The following is a 13,049-nucleotide window of genomic DNA, read 5'->3' as shown; positions in this document are numbered from 1 at the left end:
GACTTCCGCCATGGAGCAACCTATTCCGCGCGTTGCCCAGTATCCCGCTTCGCCAAATGGGCTGAAAAAATTTGTATAACTACTTAAAAGTATCATAAATATAATCCAAAAATATTGAATAATTTAAATTCACCTATTTTTTGGACCTACTGATGCGAATGGACCCTTAACGTCAAAGTATGACATGTAAAATCTTTTTTACAAGTAGACAGATTAATTACGCGTAACGTAACGCGCTAGAAATTGACGGTGTTGTAAATTTAAGTAATTTTTATACAAAATTACAAAGCAATCGCGTTAACTACTCCGATAATTCTATTGTCGAACAACTGAACGTCGTCGCGCTCGGATTCGAATATCGGCGCCAAACGGAGGCCGCTTATCGCGCGCTACGTAGATGGCACACGACGCGACGAACGCGCCGTCCTCCTCTCCTCGCGGAGTCGGAGTTGTCCGTTTCCCCGGGCGGCGCTGGCGCCGCTTGTCCAGAAATTCCAGGTTTCTCCAGAGGAGAGCGGCGTGGCGCCGCGACAGAGAGCGCCATCACGTGCGGACAACTGCGTGCGTCAGTCGACCAGTCACAGAGTACCCATCCGATCGGTGCGGGACGGTTCGCGATCGGGTAGCGGTTTACCGAACAGGCAAGAGGAAAAAGTGCGCTCCGACGAGCCTCCTCCGCGCGAGGAGTCTCACCTGGACGCTTGAAGGGAGATGGAAGGAGCGCGGGGGGGAACGGCCCGTTGACGGTTGACCGTCGTCGAGATCGAGAGAGTGCGACGCCGCACCGCACGCCGCGCGGAGGACGCGAACACCGCTTACCGCAACGTACCTGCTGTACGGCGAACTCCAGACATACAGGCTCGCCACGTAGACGATCGAGAGCGCTAAGCACGCGAGGATCGGGAAGACGCAGGTCGCCGAGATATCGGTACTCCGTTCCGCGGCCTCCATAACTCCATAACCGATGTCGGTCGTCTGTGTCGCGCTCCACTGCGGAAGGGGAGCTCGGTAATAAGCCCCGTGGCGTCGGCGGAGTTTGCGGGGAAGAGAGAGATAGATAGAGAAAGAGAGAAGCGCCGCAGCCAGGCAGAGGGTTGAGTGGCGGGGTGACGGGACGGTATACTGACGGTGCGGGTCGAATGGGGGGTGGGGGGTGCACGGCACGCACTCGCGCGGGGCAGAAACTTGTCCGATTGGCGGCTGCCCTCTGGGCCAGTCGGCGAGCAGATACCAAGAAGATGGCCGCCGTGCACGGTGGTAGTGTCGCTATTGTGTAGTGTATCCTAAGATTTTGGCAGCTTCTGCCGTGGGTGTCCGCCGACTAGGGTACCGCGGCGGCTGCCCGATCGCCGGGGACGCCGGGAAGGGTACCGCCGGACCTCTCGCGCCCACCTCGCAGCCGCGGGAAGCGCGACGAGCCGCGATCGACGGCGGAACAGGAGCGGCAGGAGGAGGCGGCGGTGGAGGAGGGGGCGGCGGAGAAAAGAGGAGGAGGACAACGACGGCAACGAGGACGGACACGAGGACGACCGCCGAGGGCCGCCGACGATTCCGACGACACGAAGATGCCGAGCGCGTCGTTCTCGTCGTCGCGCAGCTACGTGCGGAGGTCGCGTCGGAAAAACACAAACAGGATCCCCTTGCCGTCGAGAACGGGTAAGCGAGTGAATGAGCGAGCGAGGCGAACGCGCGAGACGAAGAAGGAGCGAGTGAAACGAGACGAGAGACGAGTACGAGTGAGCGAAGAGGGACGGACCGAGGGAGCGAGCGAGAGAGCGAGGAGACAAAGACGGGTTTCCGTGTCGCGGCGGCTCTCCGTCCAGGAGCCCCGTCCGCCATCGGGAACCGCGTCGAGATCCCGAGGCGTGGATGCCCCGCGTGTCGGCGACGATCCCGGATCTCCACCGTCTCCATCGTGCCTTTGTTCCCCTGGAACTACGAGCACGCGCTGCGTTTCCTGCTCGCTCCGCTGTCCGCCCATTTTTCTCCGACGACTTGTTCTATTTTCCCACGATCCTCGAGCTCTCTGGCTCCCTTTTCCGTCCCTTTTCCCCCCCGAAACCTCGCTCTCGCTTGGAGTATATGTAATTCGGAAAGGTGCTGAAAAAGAGGTGACCTCAAACTGTCTGTGTCCAGTGATTTAAGAGTTAGGCGTAATCGTTATAGCAGTAATTGTGATGTAGCGGGGAATAGGCTGTTCGCGAAACATTGGCGTGCCGCGGCTGCTCCGTGTATTTCTACGCGTCGCGGCGCTGAGGTTAGGTAGCGTCGAATGTGGCAAAGCTGTCAATCGGAGACGGCTCGGGACTCGGGACGACTCGGCCTGAGTCGCGTCGCAACTCGCACCCTCGCAGCTGCAAGTGACAAAGGGACTTTAGGCAAACTTTGGCCGACGTCAGATGACAGTCGCGTGTTTGACAGTTTAAACGCCAGAACCTCGCAATGCCGTCAAATGCTCTGGATCCGGATCCGCGGCCCCTTTCGCGAATCGCTTTTCGGATTTGCGGGCAATTTCCGATTGGCAGCTACTAACGGCCATATTGCTTTTCGGTATTTGTGAATAATTTCTGATTGGCGGCTGCGCGTCCACGCCGTCCACGAGAGCGGAGCACGGCCGTGGACCCCGAGAGAGGTTGCGAGTTGCGACACTTTCTTTTTCTTTTCTTTCCGGAATGAGCTGCGGAACGCGGCGTCTCTTGGCAATCTTGACTCTTGAGATCGCGGGCTCGCGGATTCGCGAGTAAACAATGGAGTCGAGCAAACGGTACGGATCATTTAGGATCCCCGTAAATCCCGTCGGCCTTGAACGAACGCGAATCGGCGGATTCGCAAAATCGTAAAATCCCGAGTCGCACGAGGAGACGCGAAACGAGGGGGAGAGGCTAGGCGCCCGCCGCGTCCTCGCCGACGGGGAACGATGAGCCGTGGATTGCGATAACGTGTATCTCGCGGGGCCCCGCGTGTCTCCGGGGCTATAATATAATAAGGGTTGAACGACCCCACACGGCGATACCGTCGAGGGAACGCGACCCTTATTGTAACGCAATATCGCGAGCGAAGCCCCCTTCTCCCTTTCCCCCTTCCTCCCCGCTCTCGATTGGAGAACGTCTGCTTTTGTGCGCCTCGTGCAGAAGCGGTCCCCGCGATTCGCCGATCGTATCGATTCGCGATCTCCGCTTCGCGATCAATCCGCCGGAATGTCGGCTCCGGAGTCGCCCTCTCCCTCCCCGCATTCTTTTTTTCTTTTTTTTTTCTTTCTTTCTTTCTCTCTCTTTCTCTCTCCTCGCTTCGTTCAATCGCCGGCGATCCAGCTGGAACGCGGCGCAGCTTGCGGGATACGCGTCGATCGGTGCCGAATTTTCCGGCGGCCCGAGAGAGAGAGAAAGAGAGAGAGAGAGAGAGAGAGAGAGAGAGAGAGGGAGCAGCCGAGGAAGAAACATTGAGAGGAGGAGAGCAGAAGCGAGAGAACAGACGGAGGCAAAATGGGAGGACGAGAGAGCAAACATTCTTGAGGCGTTCGAATATTCGGAGAGGTTTAGTTATCATTAGGCTGATTATTCGCACGCCAGGGTGATACTTGAAATTCTTAGAAAAGTAGAAAGCAATGTATATCCTCTACGAGAATTGTAGATTGAAAAATTAATTAATTAAACTCGAATGTAACACATAGACTGTTATAGTTGGCACTCTCAAGTGAAACTAGATAAGAACAAAAACATTAGTATAGTTGGCACTCAGGTATTCGGATATTTGTATTACATTGTGAAATTAGATAAGAATAAAAATGGTGTCACCCGATAAAACCTTGCTGTCGGTTTAACCGTGACGGGTGTGTTCGAGAATCTCGAGATTGCCGAATTTAAATCGCTCTCACAATGTTCACCGACAGACGAGGCATTTAAAGGAGCTTTTTTGCAGAAGGACCCCCCGACGTCTGTTACGCGGTATCGGCGCCGGCGGTGCGCGGTCTCGAGTGATGAATTACCGGTGCTCCACTTTCGCGCGAGAGGACTCGGCGTGACCCGGAAACGTGATCGAGAGTATCCCCGGGGCCCCCCGAAATCGACGCGCGCGTCTCTCGCGGATCGTGCGCTGCGTGCGTCCGCCGCGTGTGTCAGCCAGCTAGAAAGTGAAACGTCGAGAAACGCTGTTTACAGAACGAGCGGAATGGGAGCCCCGCGCGCGCCACGACGACGACGACGACTCGCCCGTGGTATCGCGGTGCCCCCGTCGACGCGATAACGATTCGGCGACGAACGGAGAGAGACGGTATAGTCGGAGAGCACCGGGCCCTATATTGTTCACGGGCTTCAGATTCTGTCAGCTTTGCGCTTTGGCGTGCCGGCGCGAATTTCAGTCTCGCGATAACGGAGATCGCAGTTGATAGAACGAAACATATCGCGCGTGCTCGTGCATTCCATCGTAATCGCGTTACGCAGAGGCGCGTTATTGGAAAAGGTATACGCGGCGCATTGAAGTTTATTGTATGTACGATACGCGCTCTTTGACTTTGCGATACGTTTGAAACGTTGAAAAAAAAAATTTGAAGCGGCGACTCGTATGTACGTGCCATTTTCGTTGTTCGTGATTTCGTCATTGCGCATTGACGCGTAATTGGATTTGCGTGTCAACAATTATATTGAAATACACGTAATCGTAACGTTGTTCTTTATTAACGGATTCTCCATGCGGGTTTGCGACATTATATACACTTGACAATTTATGCCGCGGCATTTGTAAAACAAGGCCACCTCGTGTCACCATGCAAATTTCTCTAATGATCCCTGGCTTGCTATAAATTACACAGCAGATAGCGAATGTTTGCGGCTACAAATGCCTTTTGTTTATAATATGATATACAACTGTATTAATATGATGTACAAGTATAATGTTACACAAGCTTATTCATGTTCGCGCAAAGAGACTGTATTCGAGAGAGATTGAAGAAACGGAAAAAGAGATAGAAAAATCAGAGAGACTGCTTTTTCTATCCTCCGAATTAAATTTCTACAAATCTGCGGAATAAAAACTTCCTTCTCTAAAACGGTCTTTTTCTCTCTTTTCAGGAAACTTTCAGAAATTCTATCATCTTTGAGAGGTTTATGAAAGAAGTGTTCTCTCTCACCTTTTCTTTCTTGTTTTCCATTTTTCTAATGATCTCGTTTTGTGTTCTTAGCCGAGCCATGCGATCTGCCGATATCCAATCAGCTCCTTCCAGTAGTAGTTGGCGGTGGAGGCGGAGGAAGTGGTGGACGAGGCTCGTCCCCTAGTGTATCCGGAGTGGCTGCTCCCTCCCCGTCACCTCAATCGCACTCGTCGCCATATGACCTGAGACGAAAAAGTCCACCGCATCCAGATCCGGCGCCCGGCACGAGTTCCGCCCTACCGCCATCGGGTGGCATTGCCGCTACCTTCGGATCGTCGTCCCTACCGGCGAGAAAGCGTCCGAGACGGACATGTTCGCTGTCCACGGACGGTACGTCTCAATATACGCGATTACTAACGTTTGACATGTGGAATTAGAAATTGCTGTGTGTATCGAAAGACAAAGGATTAACATATAATGGTGGATGTATCGTAAATATTAATGTTTTCGTAATAGTAATGATATATATGCAACGTAGAAATTCCAATGCTCCATTTAACATTGTGCTCATTTCTTGACACGTGGATCTTTAGAAATTCAACTCTGAATTCGCTAAATTTCATTAGATTCTACTAATTTTAATTTCTCACGGCAGGTATAAACACTAACACAGCGGCGCATTACCTCCAGTACGAGCTACCGGATGAAGTGCTGCTCACGATATTCAATTATCTTATGGAGCAAGATCTTTGCCGGGTATCGCAAGTCTGCAAGCGTTTCCAAGCGATCGCGAATGACACGGAACTGTGGAAATCGCTGTACCAGCAGGTCTACGAGTACGATCTGCCGCTGTTTAATCCAGCGCCATGTAAATTCGAATTCGTCTCGCCGGACGAGTCCGAGTACCAGAATCCGTGGAAGGAGAGTTTCAGGCAGCTATACAGAGGCGTGCACGTGCGGCCTGGCTTTCAGGACTTGAAGTTTAAGGGCCGTAACTTGCCGTACTTCAATACGGTTCAAGGCGCGCTGGACTACGTCGATGAGTACAGGAGCAACAGCGCCTCGGCAAACAGTGGGGCTACAGCTGCGGGCGGCCAGGGTTGCTGCAATAGCAATTCGCAAACAAGCGGGGAGGACACATCGACGCAGCATTTGGTCTTTTTACACGCTGGCACGTATAGAGGCGAGTTCCTTGTGATCGACAGCGATGTAGCGTTGATTGGTGCCGCGCCAGGAAATGTCGCAGAGTCCGTCATTCTGGAGCGAGAAAGCGAGTCAACGGTTATGTTTGTGGAGGGTGCAAAACGCGCTTACGCTGGACATCTCACGTTGAAATTCACGCCCGATGTCACGAGTACGGTGCCCCATCACAAACACTATTGTTTGGAAGTTGGCGAAAATTGCAGTCCCACCGTCGATCACTGCATCATCAGAAGCTCGAGCGTTGGTAAGTGTATGCGTAATGTTTTTATAGACTGATATAAGATTGATGAAAATGTTTTAACTAAAATTTAGAACTTGAGATTTGGAATTATCGCCGTAGCAAAAACTTAAATAAATCTCTATGACTTTATAATAAAATTATTACAAGATATATATGACTGTCCAATATACATTACAATCTTTGAAAGAATAAAGCAAGTTATTTTCAAAAATTCCATACTTTGTTCAATACACAATATAAATAATTTAGAAATTGTATTCATTAAGATTACGTATTTTTAATTTTTAGTTGGTGCAGCGGTCTGCGTGTCAGGCGTGGGTGCCAATCCGTTAGTGAAGAATTGCGACATATCGGATTGTGAGAACGTTGGATTATACGTGACCGACTACGCTCAGGGCACATACGAGGACAACGAGATCTCGCGGAATGCCCTCGCTGGCATCTGGGTGAAGAATTACGCGAATCCCATCATGCGACGGAATCACATCCATCACGGTCGCGATGTAGGAATATTCACATTCGACAACGGGCTCGGTTACTTCGAAGCTAACGATATTCACAACAATCGGATAGCGGGTTTCGAGGTGAAAGCCGGTGCTAATCCTACCGTTGTTCACTGCGAGATTCATCACGGCCAGACTGGCGGCATCTATGTACATGAGAATGGCCTGGGACAATTCATCGACAACAAAATTCATTCGAACAATTTTGCTGGTGTATGGATCACGTCGAATTCTAATCCGACTATACGTCGGAACGAAATATATAATGGCCATCAAGGTGGAGTGTACATATTCGGCGAGGGCAGAGGTTTGATCGAGCACAATAACATCTACGGCAACGCACTAGCTGGTATACAAATCAGGACAAATTCGGATCCGATCGTCCGGCACAACAAAATACATCACGGTCAGCACGGCGGCATTTACGTGCACGAAAAGGGCCAGGGCTTGATAGAGGAGAACGAGGTGTATGCCAATACTTTAGCAGGCGTGTGGATTACAACGGGTTCGACGCCCGTTTTAAGGCGAAATCGAATTCACAGTGGCAAACAGGTCGGCGTATATTTTTACGACAACGGCCACGGAAAATTGGAGGACAATGATATTTTCAATCATTTGTATTCAGGAGTACAAATAAGGTAATTGTCACTTCCGAAAGGGTTGTAAGCTGAAAGTTTTGATGTTTAAGCGAAATATAACGGTAAGAAAATCGGCTAAAATCGGTGTTTCTTCTCCAGGACTGGCAGCAATCCAGTAATACGCGGTAATAAAATATGGGGAGGACAAAACGGCGGCGTTTTAGTGTATAATAGTGGCTTAGGCTTACTCGAACAAAATGAGATTTTTGACAATGCAATGGCTGGCGTCTGGATCAAGACAGACAGCAATCCGACTCTTAAAAGAAACAAGATATTCGATGGACGAGACGGCGGAATCTGTATATTTAACGGAGGCAAAGGTAAAGCATTCTCTTTAGCACGATTTTGGTAATAACTTTCCAGTCGTTGACTAAGTGATAAATATTACATTTAAAATTCTTTTAAATGATTTTCTTTTGAAGTTAAACATATTTTGTCTGTTTTTACTCAAATTTATACTGGCTAAAGAAAGTATCAATACATATTAAAGTACATTGTAAGTTATTGATCTGAAAAATTAATGATTCTATAATAATTTTCTAAACACTGATTATTATAAAAAGTACAATAAAAATTAAGGAATCCTTGCATGCAGATATAATGGATGAGATTGAATGCATTATGTCTCTTTGAAAATTAGACAGAATTGTGATTTTTGCGCGTCTCGATACAGGTATTTTGGAAGAGAACGACATATTTCACAATGCGCAAGCGGGCGTGCTTATATCGACGCAATCGCAGCCGATCCTGAGGAGGAACCGGATTTTCGATGGCTTGGCAGCCGGCGTCGAAATAACTAACAACGCCACGGCTACCCTGGAATTCAATCAAATATTCAATAATCGATTCGGCGGTCTGTGTCTAGCGAGCGGGGTGCAACCGACGACTAGAGGTAAACACCACTCGCTTCCGGTGGCCAATTGCCGGCGCTTCTAACAAGAAAATATCGCACGCGCTCTTTTCTTTTTTTAGGCAATAAAATATTTAATAACCAAGACGCGGTGGAGAAAGCGGTTGGGAACGGCCAATGTTTATACAAAATCTCTTCGTACACTTCCTTCCCCATGCACGACTTCTACCGTTGTCAAACGTGCAACACGACGGATCGGAACGCGATATGCGTTAACTGTATAAAAACATGTCACGCTGGCCACGATGTGGAATTCATCAGACACGATCGGTGAGCTCGTACGCTTGATTCCGTGCATTATTTAGACGCGCCATAAATGGAATAACTATAATGTAATCGTGTGCATTAATATTTCTAGATTCTTTTGCGATTGCGGCGCCGGAACGTTGAGCAATCAGTGTCAGCTGCAGGGCGAGCCTACGCAAGACACGGATACCTTGTACGATAGTGCGGCGCCCATGGAATCACATACACTTATGGTCAACTAGGAACTAACCTAAAATAATTTAAACAATCAAACAATGTTTAGAGCCGTAAGTCCAGTAATATTGCGAGCACTCGCAGTATATGAATCTCTTGCCGAGTTCTTTATAATAATCTTCCCTTTGTACTCGTCTATATATATTGTGTTTGTTATTCTTTAAAGAAATTCTATTTATTACGATGATTTTGTTTTTATTGTTAATATCTAATATATTACGATGCAATGAATCACGTAAATCGCTGTGTGACAGTAATATTATTTTTAAAGATATTGTAAAACGATCGTCATTTATTTTTCTTATCGAAATTGCCACCTTTGTCTACCTTATATTATTAAGTGTAATTTTTTTCCTCTCTTCTTTTTTACGAGAATATATTACGTTTTTATATCAACGCTTATTACATCATATTACGCGCAGATAATAAATTTTTTTACAAAGAAATTATATTCCTTAATTTATATACATTATTTTGATCATTCAATTGGTTATCTTTCTTCTGAGTCTATTTGAAATTACGAGATGAATATTGCGAATCCATTAGTTTTATTGCAAATGTTATTTCTCTTTGATTGGTTCTTGTTAAAGATTTTTAAGAGAGACGATTCTTTCTGTGGCCAAGGCTGATAAAGAACTCGGCAATCAAATCGCCAAGAAGGCGATAGTAATAAAATAACAAAGAAAGCCCTCATATGTGTAAAACATACAGTATCATGTTAGGTATATCAAATTAATTTAAATGTGTAAACGAGGGAAACGCTAGGCTGATCGTAAATCGAACTTTTCACGTGACCCTTTTTACTGAGATTCTACAATCCTTAAGATCTTCATATAACAAGAGTGCAGTGCTGTAAAAACGAAGGGAAGGAGGAAGAGAAACATGTGTATACGCCATAATGACACTCGACGCCTCATATTACGCTCTAATGAACTGCTTAAAACTCTAACGGAAGCCGCGATAACGTAGATAGGACGAATATAAGTTCGCACAGTGTGAAACAATGTATCCGGAATGTAAATTGTATATATCGAACGCGAAGCAGTAGTAACGCCGAGAGCGAATAATATAATCATATTATCTACTTTTGAACAGAAGCATCAATCCACAATGAAAGAACGTAAAGCGTATAAATAAAATTTGCACTGTAATAAAAGGGGACTTAATCGTACCAGTGTATAAAAGGAACGCAAGCAGTGCGTGTGCCGTACTTGAAATTTCAAAACTTAAAATCGAATCATTTCACAAATAAATAAAAAGTAAAGGACTGTAAACCAACCGGGTCACGGAACGTCACGATCATTTACGTATTATCAAGTGCAACTTCGTTGATTTGTCGAATCTATGTGGTACAAATCTCGAGGAGAAAAAAACGAGAGGGAACGTACAAAGAGGCCGGGAAATCAACACGATGAAGATCTGCAAGACACACCGGAACAAATGTCTAAAATATGTGATATACAAAACTCACACAGGTGGAATAATCAAAATAAGAATAAACGTGCTGCTAATTTTTCGACATAAACATACCTCGTAATTAACGCGTAACGATTCTATTAATCGCAATAGTGAATTATGTGATGGTCCTAAGTTGCCCCCCACACGGGCGAAGTGCATAATAAGGACAAGATATAAATGTTGAAAACTAAATTGAAATCACGAAGGAAAGAGTGGAAAAAAGAGTGCGTATACGCGGGAATGTACGACGGTGTATACCAGTGAAAAAAAAAAAGAAATAAATAAAAACGAAAGCAGTTAAGCGTTCGAAATAGAAGATGTACTGTCCGAGGAACAGTTTTTAAAAAGTAATCTCGAATTTTTCAGAGTAATCAGATTTTTTTAATTATTACGTTAGTGAGTAAAAGAAGTCTAATTACCTTATTGTAACATGTAATTTTTCCGGGAGCGGCGCGCGCGCTCCCGTGCGAGGAGAGGAAGCGCCTATTAGCGATATAATTTTAGACCGAAATCACCTTTATTTACGCAAGTGGTATACATATATAGATAAGTAGAGAGGAGCGGACTGTCGTGAGGCATCATTATTGTGAATTTTGTTCGGAATTTAACAACGTAATTCGTTATTCTATGTGTATATTCTGTGGTATCTTTTGTATGTCGTGTACGGCAAGGAGGCGCATGAAAATTGCCTTTCAGCTTACCGACTCAGGAGGATAATATATAAATATATACATTTGTACATATATATATGTATGTGTCTATATATATATGTATATAAATACATACATACATATATAAGCTGTATAGCTTAATGCCAGAACATGTCGAGCAAAAGATCCGGATTTAATTTCCGGACTGCTATTCTGAATATACGACACTAAGAATTTTGGGGAATATTTCTGATATATGTATATATCAGAAATATTTTCTACATATATACACATTCAGTTACCTTGAGATTAAATTTATTTTTTGCAAACTTTGTATCAGAAATATATGGATATATACATACATACATACATATATACATACATATATATATATATATATTTATATACATATATCTCTGATACATAACATATATATGGTATGTATATATCTACAAATAGTACTGAATGGGAGAAGATACTAAGTGAAAGGCATTTTTCGCAGCGTGTGTTGCATTAAATTTAAAGGAGAAAAGATGAGATGTATATCAAATCTTTGGGTTCTTGAGTGATATATCGTATGGTCTGTTGTTTTGTTTAATAATTGTTCATTTGACGAAAGTTTGTGGATCTTTTTCTGTCCGACGTTTGAAGCGGAGGAAAAACTGCAGAAGAATGCGGCGATGCAACGGTACGCGATTAAATTATATTAGGTATATTGCAATTATATATCGGGCGCGCACTCACAAATGTTTTTTTTTTTTTGTTTTTTGTTTTTTTTTTCTTCTTTCGCGTCGAAATTATCGATCAGAGTTTACGCCGCTCTCTAAATTGAAAGTGTGATCGCAGAAATTTATTTATCAGATTATTTATCACAGAATGTATAAATTAATGATTGAATTTGAACACTGGATGTTCTGTGTTATCTTTGGATCGAATTATTTTATTGTATACATGATATGTGTTGCAGAGATGTATGTATATGTAAATACATTCTTTCTTCATCTTTTTTTTTTTATTTTTTTTCTAATCATACGGAAAGAGAATCGCGTGCGCACGTGTACACGCCCGCATTCTTCATCTCTCTTCCGAGGGAGAATAAAATGAAACCCTCGGAGGTATAAATTTATCATCGTCCTTGCAGAGCCGTTTTTTTCCCCTCTCCCGAATACGCGAGGGGAGCATTTTTCTGCGATTTCTACCTCCTCATATACGCAGCAAGAGAAGGAGCTTCCCCGTCACAGCGATACTGTCACTGCTGCTATCTATTTAGCGATTCAGCGAGACTTGTCTAAATCTAACGACATTGAAATTATATTAATAATTAATAATTAATATTACAAATTTGTTGAATATCCTACAAAATTTTTCCATCGACGAAAACTTGTGGTTCATTTATCATTGTAGCAAGATGATCCGCGATATGGTTTGTGCGAAAAACTCCAAAAATATCGGGCTGAAAAGATGTTGTTAATACAACAAAAGTGCCTCGAGAATATACTATTTCGTGATTCTGTAATTAGAATTGTAGAAGGCAATTTCTAGCGAGCAAGATTAGCGTCTCCCAGGCAAGTCTTTTTGCTGTTCGTAGTATAACAACTAACGAAACTCACCGGCGACAGTGACAAATTCGGCCGTGTCGGCGAGTTCTTTTTCTCCGTGCAGTTCCCCCAAGTATGTATGTTGAGTAATGTCTCGAACACATTGTTTTTGCGCAGCAGCCGTGTATATATGTATGTACATTGTAGGATGAGGCAGTAACCAAGCGGCGAGCGATTCGTGGGCTCGTATAATAACTTCCCGACTGCTTCCACACTCCGCCTGCTCGAGCGTACGCGTTTTACGGCTTACACCCTCGTGACCTAAAACTCCAAAACAAAAGG

General features: G+C 45.2%; 2 protein-coding genes across 2 annotated transcripts in view; one reads left to right on the top strand and one right to left on the bottom strand.

Annotated features, from left to right (window-relative positions):
* Positions 1-1,321, bottom strand: part of LOC112460809 (CAAX prenyl protease 2) — a 3,646-nt gene extending 2,325 nt beyond the window's left edge. The window contains exon 1 of the mRNA XM_025025695.1: positions 830-1,321. Within this exon, the coding sequence (XP_024881463.1) occupies positions 830-951 (122 nt within the window). The 5' untranslated portion in view covers positions 952-1,321. The remainder of the gene's footprint in view (positions 1-829) is intronic.
* LOC112460807 (F-box only protein 11) lies at positions 1,266-11,493 on the top strand. Its single transcript, XM_025025687.1, has 8 exons — positions 1,266-1,656; positions 5,177-5,476; positions 5,742-6,533; positions 6,819-7,671; positions 7,771-7,991; positions 8,345-8,563; positions 8,644-8,851; positions 8,940-11,493. The coding sequence occupies exons 1-8, from the start codon at positions 1,566-1,568 to the stop codon at positions 9,067-9,069; spliced, it is 2,814 nt and encodes a 937-aa protein (XP_024881455.1). The 5' UTR covers positions 1,266-1,565; the 3' UTR covers positions 9,070-11,493.
* The last annotated feature ends 1,556 nt before the right edge of the window (positions 11,494-13,049 follow it).

This window comes from Temnothorax curvispinosus, unplaced genomic scaffold (assembly GCF_003070985.1).
Source record: "Temnothorax curvispinosus isolate PA1 unplaced genomic scaffold, ASM307098v1 QBEX01010810.1, whole genome shotgun sequence".
In the NCBI taxonomy this organism is placed as follows: Eukaryota; Metazoa; Arthropoda; class Insecta; order Hymenoptera; family Formicidae; genus Temnothorax; species Temnothorax curvispinosus.
This window is presented reverse-complemented; position numbering and strand designations above follow the sequence as displayed.